Source organism: Aethalodelphis obliquidens, unplaced genomic scaffold (genome assembly GCF_003676395.1).
Source record: "Aethalodelphis obliquidens isolate GAN/ISIS:26980383/991018 unplaced genomic scaffold, ASM367639v1 scaffold17, whole genome shotgun sequence".
NCBI classification, from domain to species: domain Eukaryota; kingdom Metazoa; phylum Chordata; class Mammalia; order Artiodactyla; family Delphinidae; genus Aethalodelphis; species Aethalodelphis obliquidens.
The window spans coordinates 31,781,554-31,798,928 of NW_020837961.1; the positions used below are offsets into that span (position 1 = coordinate 31,781,554).

The 17,375-nt window shown below is 43.9% G+C and overlaps 1 protein-coding gene across 10 annotated transcripts in view; it reads left to right on the forward strand.

Moving 5' to 3' along the window:
• TMEM131L (transmembrane 131 like) overlaps positions 1 to 17,375 on the forward strand; it is a 159,836-nt gene that overhangs the window by 75,456 nt on the left and 67,005 nt on the right. For 8 of the 10 annotated variants that reach the window (XM_027117234.1, XM_027117225.1, XM_027117228.1 and 5 more), the window contains 4 exons: positions 1,655 to 1,778; positions 3,110 to 3,226; positions 4,075 to 4,185; positions 15,617 to 15,703. In XM_027117234.1, the coding sequence (XP_026973035.1) occupies positions 1,655 to 1,778; positions 3,110 to 3,226; positions 4,075 to 4,185; positions 15,617 to 15,703 (439 nt within the window). Of the gene's footprint in view, positions 1 to 1,654; positions 1,779 to 2,950; positions 3,227 to 4,074; positions 4,186 to 15,616; positions 15,704 to 17,375 lie in introns of those variants that run through there. The other 2 variants (XM_027117230.1, XM_027117235.1) reach the window with 2 other exon arrangements.

Consider the following 17,375-nt stretch of genomic DNA (forward strand, 5'->3'; position numbering starts at 1 on the left):
ACACAGGGCTTTCTGAGGTGCTATGATAGTATAAAAAATTTTTAGTTGTTTTATTTAAGAACACTCTAAAAAAAAATCAATGTTTTAATCACACTTACTGTATTTTATTTGTAACTGGCTGTTAAGGACTTTTAAAATACATATTGGACATACTGAGTCTCCAACTAAGACTTGTGATTAAAAGTAGAAGGAAAAGCTGAAAGAAAAATTCCAAGGATTTGATGACACTAATACAGTATTTTGGAAATCATATTGTATATAAGAGAAACAGCATGCACTTAATTTTTCCTAAAGCACATGTTTTTTTTTTAATATTCAACTGTGAACCCCTAGTTTGTTTTTTTTTGTTGTTGTTGTTGTTTTTTGCGGTACAGCGGGCCTCCCACGTCTGCGGCCTCTCCCGCCGCGGAGCACAGGCTCCGGACGCGCAGGCCCAGTGGCCACGGCCCACGGGTCCAGCCGCTCCGCGGCACGCGGGACCCTCCCGGACCGGGGCACGAACCCGCGTCCTCCGCATCGGCAGGCGGACTCTCAACCACTGCGCCACCAGGGAAACCCTGAACCCCTAGTTTTTAATATAAGAGAAATTGGAACAAAATCAGAAAAACACAAACATAATGTAGATGATTTTTTTCCTGTATTTAGAATATAGTTTCACTTCTAGGCCATACTAAAGAGAACCGTTTATTTGGGCCTCTGCCACTGAGGGTGTTAAAACTGGAAAGATGACTTAAGTGAAATTTTTGCTGGCTCTCTATTTATCACAACACGGTTTAACTGGAGTGAATTTGGTATTGGGTAGTAGCAATCAGAGTAAAGGATTCGAGGGAACATTGCAGGTAGCTCCAGGCAGCTGGGCTAGAAACTGGCCCCTTTCCTCTTGAAGTTCCTTTGTCAGAGCCCACCTTGCAGATGGAGAGCCCTGCGGAAAAGATTCAACATCAAGGTTTCCATTAGTTAGGGTATTTGCTGAAGAGCAGAGATTCTTAACTCTGAGGGTCATGGAAAGTTTTGAAAGTATGTATAACACTTTTGTGTGCATGTTTGTGGATGGAGGAGCCAAAGCTTTCATTAGAGTTTTCTGAAAGACTCATGCTTTAAATGGATAACAACCAAAGCTAGAAAGTGCTGCAGAGCTTTCATTTTTCTCGGAAGAATGGTGTTTAACAATTAAGTTTTCTTTTATAAGACTTAACACAGTCTCTTTGCCAGTTGAAATCCATTCCCCCCAAAAGTATCTTTAAATGTATTACTCAGAAAATGAACCCTAAGAAGACTGGCTCTTTCTATGAGTACGGTTTCTTATCTAAACATATTTCCATTTGCATTAGAGACCCATGTCAGACAGATACCTAGTTCCCCCTAGATGTTTTTTTGGAAGCATTCAATGGCCTCGATGGGTTGAATTCTTCTAATACAAAAATCAGTTGGGGTGCTACTGTGGGTTGGCGTGAGTGTCTTGTAAAAGAAAGGATTAAAAAATTTTTTTGACTGTTGTGGATAGAATGCTTTATTAACACTAGGATTGTTGCTTTTAACTTTGTAATGAAGTTCAGCAGCTTTCTGGGTTTAGAGTGTATATATGGATGGATGGATGGATGATTTTGTTTATAACCATACAATCCCTTGTGTTTTTTCCTTGTTCCCCTCCTAGGTTCCTGGGACACCCTGCAGCAAAGATTCTCTATGCGTATAACCCTAGCAGGGAGAGCGAGGTCGTGGTGAATTCCGTGTTTACAGCTGCGGGACATTTCCATGTGCCTCCCGTTCACTGCAGGGTGAGTGTGGACGCGTCTTGGAAGCTGTGCTGTGGCGGGCTGCCAGCTTCTCTTGCTTTCTTTGCCTGTAGTTTGTTCACTTTCTGTTGCCTGTCTCCCCTTTTTCTGCTACCCAGACGCTTTCCTTCTATGTGTTTGCTTTAGCATTTATTTTTTCAGTTGTTCAGATTCATAATTTTGGTGGCTCTTGATTATGTGGGGAAAAAAAAGTTTAACGAATTTAAACTAGGTAGTAATGCATGTGTATTCAGTACGACTTTCTCATACTTAAAGAACCTTAATATTACTTGTACCGTAGTGACTACCAGTGCTGAAGCATTTAGTAACTAGTACAAGTTTACAGTGGTGATCTCTTCACCTGGCGAGCGTGCTGGGATGGTTAGGACTCTTTTCTAAATACAGGCCTAAGGGGGGTGAGTGGTTCCTTGTGAAGCTAATATGCACCATAACACAGAGCTCAAAACCCTGATCTTCTAATAGTTTTAATTTAATTTAATTTTTTAAAAAATTATTTACTTTTTTGGCTGCGTCAGGTCTTCATCGTGGCAAGCGGGCTCTTCGTCGTGGTGCGCGGGCTTTTTGTTGCGGAGTGCGGGCTTCCCTCTGGTTGTGGTGCGTGGGCTCAGTAGTTGTGGTGCGTGGGATTAGTTGCCCCGCGGCATGTGGGATCTTAGTTCCCTGACCAGGGATTGAACCCGCGTCCCCTGCATTGGAAGGCGGATTCTTTACCAGCGGACCATCAGGGAAGTCCCTAATAGTCTTAATTTTACTAATTCAATTTAACTTTAATTTTTAAACTTTTAAAAGGTCTTTAACTTTTAATGAAGATCCAGGTTACTACTAGAGTTTATTTTCCTTACTATCCCCATTATTTTTTAATACTGGGACTCAGGAAGTGGAGTAAGGGGGAGCCCAGTACTTTGATCATGACAGTCCATCCAGATAAACGCCGTCCCTGACTTCTACTAAGTAGCAACATGTCGGTACACCGGTGGTTGTCTTTACTTAAGTGGAGGTGGAAGTGTGTTAGACACAGGCCCTTGAACACATGGGGGAGGAAGAGGAGGATAAAGGAAAGGTATGAGGCACGTGGCTCCACTCGGGGTGAAAGCTGTCTTGCCCTAAGTCCGCGGTGTGTTCTTTGATATTTTCTCTTAGATTGTTGGATATTGATCTGTTTGGACATTCTCGGGGATTCATGATATGCATAAATCAAGGGTGCAAGAATACGCAAATATCTGTTAACAGGAATTGTCAAGAAGAAAGTCTGTGAAAGACAGTTTGTCAAAGAGGGGCCATTCCAAGTGGCTAATGAGGTAGCTTTCTTTCAGGTAATTCCAGCAATGGGGAAAACGTCCTTCAGAATTATTTTCTTACCTACTGAAGAAGGAAGCATTGAAAGTTCTTTATTTATTAATACCTCCTCACATGGAGTTCTTTCTTATCATGTAAGTAGCTTTTTCTGTTGGTCATGTAATTTGGCTGTTGACGTAATGAAGGAGTTTGGGTGTTAAAGAAAAGCCTTTTGGAAATGTTGCCACCTAGTTTATGTCATTCAAGTATAAGGCTGCTTAGTTGATGTCCAGCTAACCAGCCCTCCTCCTTCCTCTGCCTCACGGGCCAGGTGGCCATCTTTCGTGCAAAGTGCACGGCTGGAATGCACCTTGGATCTCGAAAGGGTATCAGAACAAAACAGAGAAATCTATCCGACGGTTTTCTAGTATAAAATATAATGGGGTTTCAAAACTCACGACGCTCATCTCCAGCAGTCCAGGGATAGGAAGCTTGTGAGGGCGGCCCCTGGGGGTTTTGCTTCCTCCTCTCCCGGGCTCAGGACTGTTTCTGCTCTGGGGACACGGACTGCATGCTTGGGGCCCGTTCCCAGGGAGCTCCCTATTCTGGCAAAGCACTGGGGAGTGAGTGAGAGGAGTCATTTTGTTGTTGGTCACAGAAATAGTCGGGAATCTTTATCTTAAGCGGTATCTGTGACATCTTTCTTTTAAGTGCCAAGATCTATCACTTTGGTGGCTAATTCTTACAGGATTTCATGTAACTCGTGGTCCCATATCAGAAAAGTTGTCTATTTCTGAAGAGATTTGCTGCATTGAGGAACATTCAGCTTAAGTACAGCAACTTTTGTTGCATTTTTGTTTTTTGGGGACGAAGATAAATATAATAATTGGATTAATAGTCTTGACGGCCAAGTTGACGAACACAGATTTCCTTTGGAAAGGTATTTCAGCACTATGTCAAATGTGTTTCAAAAGTAATAGATTTTTTTTTTTTTTCCCTGCAGGTATCTGGCATTGGCACTCGCAGAATCTCTGCAGAAGGGTCTGTAAAACAGCTACCAAATGCTTACTTTCTGCTTCCACAGGTCCAGAGCGTTCAGCTTTCACAAACACAGGTGATTTTAGTGGGACATTTATTTTGAATGCTGATAAATACCAAACTTTGTAGCCTCTACATTTATGTGTCTTACACAGAGTACAGACAGACCTTTTTACCTAGTCAGAAGTGGGATTTTAACATGTTCCGCTTTTGGAAAGAATCCTGGTACATATGGAAATAATGTATGTATGTAAAGTGTCAGTGAAATCCGTATACTTCTTTTTAACGGCTGTATAGTCGACGGTGTTGATATTCCATAGTTTGCTTAGTCCTGTTGTTGGTCATTTGCAGTGTGCCCAGTTTTTCATAATTTTTACCATTAGGCCGTGTACATATTTGACAGGTTTCTTTATTTCTCCTTTGGACTACGTGTTTCCTTGGGGTGTATTTTGTAGAGAGGATTCTGTAGTTAAAGACTACCAACCGGTTTATAGGGCTTGTTAATCTCGCCAGGGTGCTTTTCAGGGAGCCAGACCCTCCCTGGTCACTGGTAATGACATTCCTGCAAGCGTCTTTCCGTCTCCCCGCCCTCCTACCATGAGTCCTGCCTGGGTGTGGCTCAGGGGAGAGAAATGTTTTCAATATCTTAGTAGGTATATAATGGAACCTTAAAATTCTTTTAATGCGTATTTCATTAATCGCTTATAGGGTTGGCCGTTTTTTCCCTTCGATTATTTATATTTCCCTGCAACTGTGGATAATTGTTGAAATTCCAAAAGCACTTGACCCAACATATTGTGAAGCTTACCACCTTACCTACCCTTTCTTTTTTTTTTTTTTTTTTTTTTTTTATGGTACGCGGGCCTCTCACTGTTGTGGCCTCTCCTGTTGCAGAGCACAGGCTCCGGACGCGCAGCCTCAGCGGCCATGGCTCACGGGCCCAGCCGCTCCGCGTCATGTGGGATCTTCCTGGACCGGGGCACGAACCCGCGTCCCCTGCATCGGCAGGCGGACTCTCAACCCCTGCGCCACCAGGGAAGCCCTACCCTTTCTTTTTAATGAATAACTGAAGCCCACTGCTCGGACTTCTTCTAGGTCATGGTAACCAGGCTTTCCTTCACCATCAGTTTCACTGCGCCTCTGCTCTGGGCCAGGCATGAGTCTGGCACCTCTGTCTCCATGGAGCGCTCATTCCAGTGGAGAGAGAAGCAAAATTAATTTACCTGTAATGTAATGTCTGGGTGCTTTGCTACCCAATAGGTCATTCTTAGGGATTTAACATACTATTTCCATTTTTTTATAAAATGGAATAGCCCTTCCTCAGGATTTTAAGGAAGATTTCTTTTTATTTGCAAATTTGGATTTGGTTTAAGTTCTAAAACCAGTGGGACTGTATTGAAAGGTTTTAGGCTGGAGACTGCTGTGATCTGACCTGCATTTTGTAAGGGCTTGGAAGGCCTAGAGAAAGTTTAATTTGCATGTGCTGACAGCGAGGGCTTTTCCTGTGAGCACTTTCAGCCTTATCTTGGGGCTGTCCTTCAGCGGGGGGAGAGGGAGGGCAGCTGGGAATGGCCAGGTTTCTCTGGTGACTGAGAGCTTTGAGTGCCTGGTGCCATGTTAGTGGTGATAAAAGCATTGAAACTGAGGCGGGTGTTCAGATTACCTTAGTTAATGCTGTTAATTTAAGGATACGTGGAATTAAGGGCCTCAGAGGCCTTGGTGTGATGAGAGCGTGCCTGCCATCCACTCTTCCTGGCAGATCCCGTCCTTGCCGTGGTGCCCTCTGCCCTGCCCCACATCCAGGCCATCCTCACCTGGGCCACTGTAGCAGCCCCTTAACTGGTCTACCAGCGTCTGCTTCAGCCCTTTCAAGTCCTCTTCCCCAAAATGCAAGTTGGACCTCGTCAGTCACCTGCTCTCCGTGCATTCCCGTAGGATTTAGGACTTAAACGGAACCCTTCGTGTGGCTGGAAGGCCTTGCGCGGTCTGGCGCCGTCCCTCCCCCGCCTCCCTCCCTCTGCTGCTCACACTGCCTCTTCCCCTCCTGCCCCTGGACCTCTGTGCCTGCCGTTTCCCCAGACGCCCCTCCCCCAGCTTTTCTCACAGTTAACCCTCACTTCATCCTTCCTTTCTCATCTTGAGTTCTCCAAGGATCTTGCTGTCTCTCCCATTCAGTTCCAGACCTCGGTTGGTCCGCAGTACAACTGACTTCCTTCCGCCTTAGGACTCGTATCCGGTGAAATAATCCCACGCCCACATAGTGTGTTTACTTAGCCACTCTCTCTTTCACTCGTGGAATTTAAGACCCACGAAAGCGGGGGCCACCTGACTTGGCTTTCCGTATCCTCCCGGCCCAGCCCGGGGCCTGCCGTTGGAGGGGCCCATGAACTTGGGCTGAGGCGAGTTTCGGCCAGCTCCCCCTACCACGGCGGTGACTTGGCTTTTCTTGTATCTGCTTTAGCTGGTACGAAACTCTGTTCTGTTTCTTTTTTCCTTTTTTGCATTTTTATCTATTTTTAGCAGCTTTATCGAGATATGATTCACATACAACAAAATTCACCCGCTTAAAGTATACCCCCACTGGCTGTTAGTATACTCGGAGTTGTGCAGCAGTCACCACTCTCTCACAGTCTAATTTTAGAACATTTTCTTTGCCTTAGTCCCTGGCAACTGTTACTCTATTTTCTGTCTCTATAGATTTGTCTATTTTGGACATTTCATGTAAATGAATTGTGTGGTCTTTTGTGATTGGCTTCTTTCACTTAGCATAGTGTTTTCAAGTTTCATCCATGTTATCAGTTTTTCCTGCCTTTTTATTGCCAGATGATATATTGTATAGGCATATACCACATTTTGTTTAAACATTTATCAATTGGTTTCAATTTTTGGATTTGTTTTAGTTTTTTTGGCTATTATGAATAATGTCGCTGTGAACATTCATGGACAAGTTTGTGTGGGCGTATGTCTTCTGTTCTCTTGGGTGTGTATGTAAGGGTGGAATTTTGCTGGGTCATGTGGTAATTCTATGTCTCACATTTTGAGGAATTGTCAAACTGTTTTCTAAAGTGTTATCATTTTACAATCTCACCAGCAATATATGAGGATTCCAGTTCTCTGCAACTTTGCCAAGGCTTGTTATTTTCTGTTTTTTTGTTGTTGTTTTGTTTTTTATAGCCATCCTCGTGGGTGTGAAGTGATACCTCATGTGGTTTTTATTTGTGTTTCCTTAATCACTATTAATGATGTTGAGTGTCTTTCCATGTGCTTTTTGATAAGTTTTGTATCTTCTTTGGAGAAATGTCTATTCAGATCCTTTGCCCATTTTTTAATTGGGTTATTTGTCTTTTTATTGTTGAGATGTAAGTGTTCTTATATATTCTAGATAGTAGACTTTCATCAGGTACATGATTTGTATGTATTTTTCTCCCGTTCTTTAGGTTGTCTTTTTATTTTTAATTTTGATGAAGTCCAGTTCACCTATTTTTTATTTGGTCGCTTATGCTTTTATTGTCAAATCTAACAAGGTCCAAGGTTGTAAAGATTTACTCCTGTGTTTTCTTCTGAGTTTTATAGTTCATCTCTTGTAGTGAGGTCTGTGACCCATCTTTACTTCATTTTAGTGTATAGTGTGAGCTCGGGATCCAAGTTCATTCTTTTCGTATGCATTTCCAGTAATCCCAGTTCCATTTGTTGAAAAGACAGTTCTTCCCCCATTGGAGTGTCTCGGCGTTCTCCTTGACTGTCTCAGCTTCAGCTCTGTTCCCAATGGTAGATTCTCTCCATTTTCATTTATACTGGGATCTATGAGTTTAGTCAAGTCACTGTCTAAGGCTGCCCCTGTTGAGCATAGCTCCCCTCGTCAGTCAGTCAACAGTTAGTTATTAGATACCATTTCTTGAATGTTCCAGGAAGTGATAGGGCAGTGAACACAGCACAGTGTCCCTGCTCTTATGACGTGACAATGTAGAATACATTTCAGAGTTTGAAGGTAAAACTCAATTTTTTTGACTGATCTTTTGTTGGAACCCAGTATTGAGAGGTCTAAATATCAAAAAATATTTCTTAAAAGGCAGTTGTTTAAATTTCTTTCATTTTTACAGTGATTCAGAAAAAGAAACTTTAAAGTCTTTTTTTCAAGGCTTACTACACCTAGAAACAAAAACAAAAACCTACAAAATTTAGACTTAAGAAATAATTATGGCATTCCTCAGAAAAAATCCTGACTATAATATTTTCGCATTTAAACTGCACACATAAAATGCGTTCAAGTTGTGTTTTAAGTGGCTGTAAGGTTGCCGGCTGTCCTTTTCCAGAAAGGAGTATCTTTATTTTGATATTCTTTCTGTCCCGTGTTTTTGTCTACCTTTTGCCCGTGGTCCAGACCCATAATCTGGGGTGGGTGCTGAGTTCAAGAGGTCTCTTCTCTCAACGGGGAAGGAGGGTGGGGGAAAGAGTGCTCATGACTGAATCTTCTCCAGAACAGAGCTGGAAAGTGCATCTGGTAGAAGGCTAAAGAGCGAGAAGGTTTAGGCAGAAATGAATATGTCCTGAGTCTTTCAGATACAGGGATTGTCACTGGTCTTTGCTCACACATACTTAAAATTGCTTCCTAAGGTAGCAACTAGAAAGTTATGTAATCAGAACACTTTGGCTCACTTACCCTTGCAGCTTACCGCATGATACCTCACACAGAGGGACTGTGGCAGCACTTGGTCTTGTCTCCTGAGCTGCTAAAAGATTCAGTTAGCTATGACAAAATCAAATTTAAATGATGCTAGTAAAAAAACCCATGGATTTATTTTAGGGATACAAACTGGAGGAAAAATTAAGTACTTCCATGAGGGTCAAAAGCCAGTTTCCTCCCGCTGTCTGTCTTTTTCCAAGCCTGTGCTCCGTCCACTGAGCTCACTGTCTCTCGTTGGACCGCTAAATGAACACCCGTAAAGCCCCAGGACAGAGCCCAACCCCAGGTCACAGAGTATAACTTTACTAAAGCCCCCTGAAAAGGGCATTGTTTTATATTTCATCCTCCTTTCCTGAAAGAGCATACATTTAGGGAAGATGGTCAGTTGAAATATGTCCATTTTATTTGATGTTATTTCTATGGATAGGGGGAAAAAGAGTGTGACTATTTATAATGTCATATAGATTGTACTTGGTTCAAGACCTCAGTTTGTTTTTTGGAATAACAAAAAAAAAATGTGTCCCTCTTGTGAAATAAACTAGGGTGCCCGTGAAAAAATTGTTGGGTTATCTCAGTTTTTTTGTAGTATGAGCTCATTCCAGTCCTTTTTGTTTGTGTCCATCCATATCTTACTTTTGCATTTTTCCTGCTCAGTCGAACTGGATTAAATGGCTCACTCTTCTGCTGAAGCCGAGAGTGTTTGTGTGACTAGTCTTCTGTCTAAATTCCTGCTGGCCAGGAGTTCTCTAGCAGGGGCTGAGTTCAGTGAGAGGAGGGTGTGCATTGCAGCCTCTCTGCTGCACATGTGTGTCTGCTCAGGGGAAGAAGGGGGCAGACATGAGGAATTAATTTGCCTTTTCATTTAGTCCTTCTTTTTCATTTGCTTTGACGTTTATGGAGTGAGCGTTCCTAGCAGACAAGACGTCACTATGACAGTGGGTTTGAGTGAGAATCTGAGGTCCCTCTGCTTTTGTTGCAGTCCTGTCATCATTTGGCACCTGGATTATCCCCCAGTCAGGCTTTCTCCCCTCCGGTGCACCTGCTGTGCATGCTGGTGATGTCTTCTTAAACAAAACTATTCGTTATTTCCCTGGTCACTACGCTGCTGGGTCCCTGTTGTTTGCAGGATCCAGCCCAAGCACCCAAGCTTGGCCTACAAGGTCCTTCGTCACCTGGGTCCAGCTTCTTCTCCAGCCTCGGGGGTACCACCCTGCTCTTCTCATCTCTGGCCTCACAAACCTCCCGTCACTGCTAGACCATGCCATCCTTTTGTACAGACTGTCTCCCCTTCATAAGCTTTTCCCCCGTTCTGACTCCACTTTTACTTCTAATTCTGTCCCTTGAGACCCAGTTCAGATATCACCTCCTCTCCAGGTTCCCAGGCCAGTCTCTGCTCTGGTCCCACGACGCTTGGTTCAAAGCTGCTTTAACATTTAGTGTCCCGGGCTGTCTCCCTCCACTGCTCTTCCATGAGACTCTCTAGGCCCAGGCCTGTTTCTTTTTCATTTTCATAATCTCAGCATCACCTTAGTGTGTGGTACATTGAGGGCAGCCCCCAGAGTTTTTCATAGGTAGATGAGTCAGTGGGCACCCAGGTTAAGAGCCCCAAATAGCATATCTCCAGTCGTAATATCTAAGATTTGTCTAACTTCAACTTTTCACCACATCAACCAGATGACCTTCAACAGATTTACTACCAGGGCAGGTGGTAATTATTCTTATTTTAGAAATTGTAGAATGGTCTTAGAATTTAGGTTACTTGGCGGAGGTTGAGGACAGAGCTGGGATTGGCAGTCCTGGCTCAGTATGCTTTAAATTTTTTCCCAGGTAATGATTTTCATATTGTTGACTTTGTAATTCATGTTCCAGGAAAGGTATATGCAAAAAAAAATTTTTTGGCAGCATTTTTATAACGGCAAAAACAGTAGAAACAGCCTAAAACCTCACCAGTCGAAAAAGGATTTGATAAATTTAAATATATCAGCATAGCAGAATATTAAGTAGTTCTTCCAAGTTACAATTATGGTGCTTATGTAGAAATGTCTGACAAGCGAATAGTAGAATATAAGCTAGACTGTACTCTATGATTGTAACTGTAAAGTATATGGTGGGATGTCATATGTAAATAGAGTTGTGTTAGGCTCATGAAAAAGTAAGAAGTTTTATTTTTTAATTTTATTTATTTTTATTATTATTATTTTTTTGCGGTACACGGGCCTCTCACTGTTGTGGCCTCTCCCGTTGCGGAGCACAGGCTCCGGACGCGCAGGCTCAGCGGCCGTGGCTCACGGGCCCAGCCGCTCCGCAGCACGTGGGATCTTCCTGGACCGGGGCACGAACCGTGTCCCCTGCATCGGCAGGCGGACTCTCAACCACTGCGCCACCAGGAGGCCCAGAAGAAGTTTTATTTTTTAACGTTTTCTTTAGTGTTGTTTTGGATCCAAGACATTGAGATTTGAGGAATGTTTCAGTGGTTTATTTGGACAACACAATATTTGAAATTGTCATTCTTTCAGAATCTAGCATATAGGGTCACTATAGCAATAACCTTGTCTCAGAGAGTTAAAAGAACTTAAATTATTATTATTGGAATCACTGTAAAATAATATTTATTGTTAAAGGTGGAATTATAAGGCAATATGGGAAACACAGAGAGGTTTTAAATTAGAGGAAAGCCGACGACACAGTTCCCACGAAGTAACAGTGGATCTGTGTGTCCTAACCTAGTATCATAGTATTGAATTCTCTCAAAAGGAGATTGTGACGATAAAAAATTACAGTGTAATTATAAGAAAACACAGGAAACCAGAGAAGTGAAAAATTAGAAATAAGCCCCAAGACCACAGTCACACTCAACATAGGTGACCAGGAAGAATATTTTGTCACCTCCTTTCTGAACTTTTCAGAGTGTCTGCAGTATCCTGTTACCGGATTGTGTAAAGGAGAGATTATTTCTGGGGATTGTGTGTGATGTCTGATAACACTTCAGACCAGGAGTTGCTACCCTTTTAAGACTGGCACAGCCTGGCTTTGGCGTGCTGCCGTCAGGCCCTGTGCCTGCCTGCCCGCCCGGGACAGGTGTTGGAGAGGCCTGCGGTGCCAGCTTGCATGGAGCCTGGTGCCGGCCAGGCTCGGGGAGGGTGCCCCATGTTTCTGTCGGGGGACTCGCCTCCTAGGTGTTGATCCCTGCCGAGTAAGTGCGGTGGTCTGGAAGGGAAGCTATAAACTCAGTGTGGGAAGGAGGACAAGGAATGTTTCCAATCACAGTTCGACAGAGGAGAAATGGAAAGGGGCAGGTTTCTCAGTAACAAATTAAGTTTCAGAAGTCTGAACGAGGATCTGGAGATGGAAAATAAAAACAGGGAAAGGTTAAAGGCCGCTGTGGCTGCCCTGTTTTCCTGATGTCTTACAGGATAAGTTAAATGAAATACACAGATTTTCTGGGTGTGATAGCTAAGAATTCCTACAAATCTGGGTGGGAACATAACATATTTAATAACATTTATTTGCCTGCTGAAAGTTACCTTTTTTAACACAAAAATGTTAAGTCTGTCAGACTCTGGAGAGTTATTACTGTATGTTAGGAAAATATACGCTGTTAACCTACTTGCCTCTGAATGCAGCTTTTAAAGCAAGGAAATTGCTTAAATTTAAAATTTTTTCTTTTTTTCATTGGAGCCTCCAGTGAGAATGATTCAGCGGAGTGGGAGTTTGGGAAGAGATAGAGGGCTGGTGAATGGGAGACAGGAAGGAAGCTTGGTGAAGCTGCAGGAGGTACCCAGGGGTGGGGGTGTTCCCCTTTCCTCGGCTTCCCCCTGCCCCCCAATCCCCCCACCCCCCGGGTTCCCCCCCCCCCTTCAGCCCCATTTGCTTCTCTCAAATCTCTGCTCTCTGGGCAGGACAGAATAGTGTTCCAGGAGAGAACAGTTTCTCGGCCCCTCCTTTTTTTAAAAATTTTAATTAATTTATTTATTTTTGGCTGTGTTGGGTCTTCATTGCTGCGTGCAGGCTTTCTCTAGTTGCTGCAAGCGGGGGCTATTCTTTGTTGGGGTGCTTGGGGTTCTCATCGCTGTGGCTTCTCTTGTTGCGGAGCACGGGCTCTAGGTCCGTGGGCTCAGTAGTTGTGGCATGTGGGCTCAGTAGTTGTGGCTCGCGGGCTCTAGAGTGCAGGCTCAGTAGTTGTGGTGCCCGGGCTTAGTCGCTCTGCGGCATGTGGGATCTTCTCGGACCAGGACTCGAACCCGTGTCCCCTGCATTGGCAGGCAGATTCTTAACCACTGTGGCACCAGGGAAACCCTCGGACCCTCTTTTTAACTCAGCACTTGCTTAGTCCCTTTTTTGCCTCCTGGAGAATTGACTAGTTCCTTACTGAAAGCCCTGAGAGACCCGTGTCTTAGCAAGGATAGTATGCAAAAGCTTTTGTTTCTGTGTATGTGTTTTCCTTTGATAAGATTATAAGCTCCTTAAAGAGCAGGAATCGTGTCCTAACCAATATTTGTTTTCTTATCACCTAGCACAGAGCCTCGCCACAGAACACATAGTAAATAAATGATTGAGAATTGAATAAATGACCGTAAAAAGCAAGAAATTGTAATTCTGCCAACATTCACTATATTAGGATATTCCAGAAACTTTTGTTAGAAGACTTGAAGGTGCCCAGTAAATAGATAGCACCTCTCTTCCTCAGGTTCTGAACTGGTGGATCTATAAGAATCAGAAGCTAGAAAACTAAATTTATATTACTGATAAGCCACATTCTGTGTCAGCTGACGTAAGAGGGTCGGAGTTGCTAACTCGCGGCCCCCAGGTAGACTGTGGTGTGGCCCATTGGAAGGGACATTTTTTTTAGTTGAAGTATCGTTGATGTACAATATTACATAAGTTACAGGTGTACAATATAGTGATTCACAATTTTTAAAGGTTATAGTCCATTTATACTTATTATAAAATATCGGCTTTATTCCCTGTGTTGCACAGTGTACCCTTGTAGCTTATTTTACACATGATAGTTTATGCCTCTTAATCCCCTACCTCTGTCTTGCCCCTCCCCTTTTTCCTTTCCGCACTGGTAACCACTAGTTTGTTCTCTATATCTGTGAGTCTGCTGCTTTTTTGTTTTATTCACTAGTTTGTTTTGTGTTTCAGATAAGTGAAATCATACAGTATTTGTCTTTCTCTGTCTGACTTACTTCACTTAGCGTAATACCCCCCAAGTCCATCCATATTGTTGCAAATTTCATTCTTCTTCATGGCTAGTAGTATTCCATTGTGTGTGTGTGTATATATATATATGTATATACATATATATATATATATACACACCACATCTTCTTTATCCATATCCATTCATCTGTTGTTGGACAGTTAGGTTGCTTCCATATTTTGACAATTGTAAATAAAACTGCTATGAACATTGGGGTGTATGTATCTTTTCAAATGAGTATTTTTCGGATATATACCCAGGAGTGGAATTGCTGGGATGTGGTAGTTCTATTTTTAGTTTTTTGAGAAACCTGCATACTATTTTCCACAGTGACTGCACCAACTTGCATCCCCTCCACCAGTGTAACAGGGTTCCCTTTTCTCCACATGTTCACCAGCGTTTGGTTATTTGCGGTCTTTTTGAGGATAGCCATTCTGTCAGGTGTGAGGTGATAATCTCATTGTGGTTTTGACTTCCATTTCCCTGATGATTAGCATTCATCTTTTCACGTGCCTGTTGACCATCTGCATTTCCTCTTATGGAAGGGATGTTTGAATCAAGGACAGACACCCTTACCCAGGACATAGAGAGAAGGAGAAAAGAAACCAACTCCTCCAATAGCCCCCGCCCTGTCACCCTGCCTGCAGTGCAGGGTCATTGTCTGTGGCTCACTCATAGGCAACTGCCTCTACCTTGAGGGTAGAGGAAGGCTTGGGGCAAAGGAACAGGAGTATCAGGAGTATTTAGTGTTTAGTGTTTACTTTCCTGATACCGCTCCTCAGTTTTGGACTTTCGACCCTTTGGGCTTACCCGTTGTTAAGCCCATGGCCCTCCCTCTCTGCACGGAGATGAGCAGACTTCCTGTGGCCGTGCTCCTGCCTTCTTGAGCCTGTTCTTTCTCCTGCTGGCACCAGCCCTGCTTTGTCGATCCTCTGTGGACCACTGGGATGCACAGTTGGGTTTTCCCCTGGAAAGCTCTGAGATGCATTATAATAATTCATCGATAATCTGCTCCAAAGCCACACTGTGCCCCAGGTCTGAAGTTCATATCCTCATCTGTTTCCAATCCCAGATTCTTTCAAGTATCCAATAAAGCTTACCAGAGCTTTGAAAGGGGATCAAATAACAGAATTAAGATATTCCAAAAAAAACAAAAAAACAAAAAAAACAACCCAGCCTTATAAGGATGCCCCATCACAGAACTGTATAGTGAAGTGAATAAGAAAGTGAATTCTAAAACCAGGCCACCTGGGTAAAAGTCTCGGTCCTGAGTGGTCTTGGCCAGTTTACCTAACCCTTTCATGTCTCAGTTTATCTATAAAACAGACAATAGCGCTACCTCATAGGAGTGCTATAGTTATTGAATAAATGAATACATGTAGAAAGCTTAGAACCTAGTATCTGGCACATAGCTAAAATGCATTTATCACGTAAAAAAGTTTTTGTATATAAACCCTCTCCTATTATGAAACTCTCAGGGAGAAATTTAAAATTCAGAGAAGTAATCCTTGGCAAGACATGAAAGTTCAAGGTTGTAGTCCCACATCAAATTATGTTGGCCTGCGAGCTAACATGCAGAGAATTTGAAGTCCTCCCTAATTCCTTTTTTTTTGGTCTTAGCCAGAGAGCTTCTCCATGCCTGTGTGCAGCTGGGGTAACTCCCCCTGCCCCCCGCCCAGGACTTCTCGGAAAGCCCCCTGCCAGGATGTGCGTGGCTTCCCCAGGGCTTCTCAGAAATTACAGTAGTTCAACACTAAGTCTCTCTTGTCTCTGCTTGTTTCAAGTGGAGCTTGAGTCTAGAATCTTTTTTTTTTAAAATAAATTTATTTATTTCTTTTATTTTATTTCTGGTTGTGTTGGGTCTTCTTTGCTGCATGTGGGCTTTCTCTAGTCATGGTGAGCGGGGGCTACTCTTCGTGGTGGTGTGTGGGCTTGTCATTGTAGTGGCTTCTCTTGTTGTGGGGCACGGGCTCTAGGCACGCGGGCTTCAGTAGTTGTGGCGCACGGGCTTAGTTGCTCCGCGGCATGTGGAATTTTCCTGGACCAGGGCTCAAACCCGTATCCCCTGTGTTGGCAGGCAGATCCTTAACCACTGCGCCACCAGGGAAGCCCGAGTCTAGAATCTTAACAAGACACACAGGAATATTAGATTATCAACCTTACATCCACCAAGTTTGGAAAACATGCCCCCAGCCCTCAAGGCACTAATTTTGGGCAGAATTGTTCCCAGTACTTCATCTTTGCCAAAGAGAGGGATGGAAGGCTGAAACCATCACCTTGGTTTCAGCTTCAGCTCATGCCAGTTGTTCTGAGGCCAAGACCTGCGCCCTTAATCTCTGTGGGCAGAGGTTGTCTGTCTGGAGGCGAGTTTGGGGAGGAGCCACCTCCTCTCTTCAGAAGTGACACCGAGATGCTCAGATTCTCGGGTCTGTGCTCAGAGTCAGAGCCTTGCTGTGGGGCAGTCCAGTCACCAGGTGTGTCTGTCCTCTCCTCTTTGCAGGGAGCCCTTGTTTCCGGCACTCCTGTGCTGAGTGGTGTCCCCGCTCTGTTAAGGGATGGAACATCTGTGGGTGGGGACTTTGAGACCTGTTTGTGGTGTGGTTTCCGTTGCCTCTTACCAGGAGCACACAGAGGCTTCTGGAACCTGCTTCTTTGGGAAGGTTTTTCCCTTTTCGTCCGGCTTGTTTCAGGTGGAGCTTGTTCGCAGCAGATTCCTGGCGGGGAACTGCTGTTGACACTCGGGGGTCTTGGGGCCCAGTGCGGGTAGCTTCTGGCCCCCGAGCCCCGCGCTGTCTCCTCCAGCTTGTGCGTGTGCCCTTCTTTGTCTCTAGGCTGTGTTCTGCCTGCAGGATGTGCTGGTCTCTACCTGTCCCCTTTTCCTGTCAGGGAGGCTTAGATGAGTTTCTTGCTGTTTAACCAGCTGCTTTTGCCGGTCTCTTTTTCCCTAATGCTTGTAAGCTACTGCTGTCTGCTGGAATTGCTGCATTCCTTTTTCTTTTTCTTTTTTTTTTAAACCTTTTTCTTTCCTTTTCGGTCTAAATCTATTTTTTCCTCTAGGTGTTCCTCTAGATATTTTCTTGTGATTTCTCCCAAGGCAAGAGAGATACAGTTGCTAAGTTCTGGGCCTGCCGAATCTTCTTCTATTCCTTGCATTGGGTGCTCTTACATCGGAGACGCTCTCCCAATAGACCAGCATCTAATTTAGGGCTGGCATCAGTCTGTCTTGTTCTCCCTGGTTCCCCTTTAGTAGGTTTCCTCGATGCTGTGCCTTCTCTTAGACTGAGTCCTAATTCCATAAACTTTGCAAGTGTGTTCCCTCAGGGCACAGGTGGTGACAGTCCCTCCACCTGCTGTGCTCCGAGCATCTTCATCTGATCTC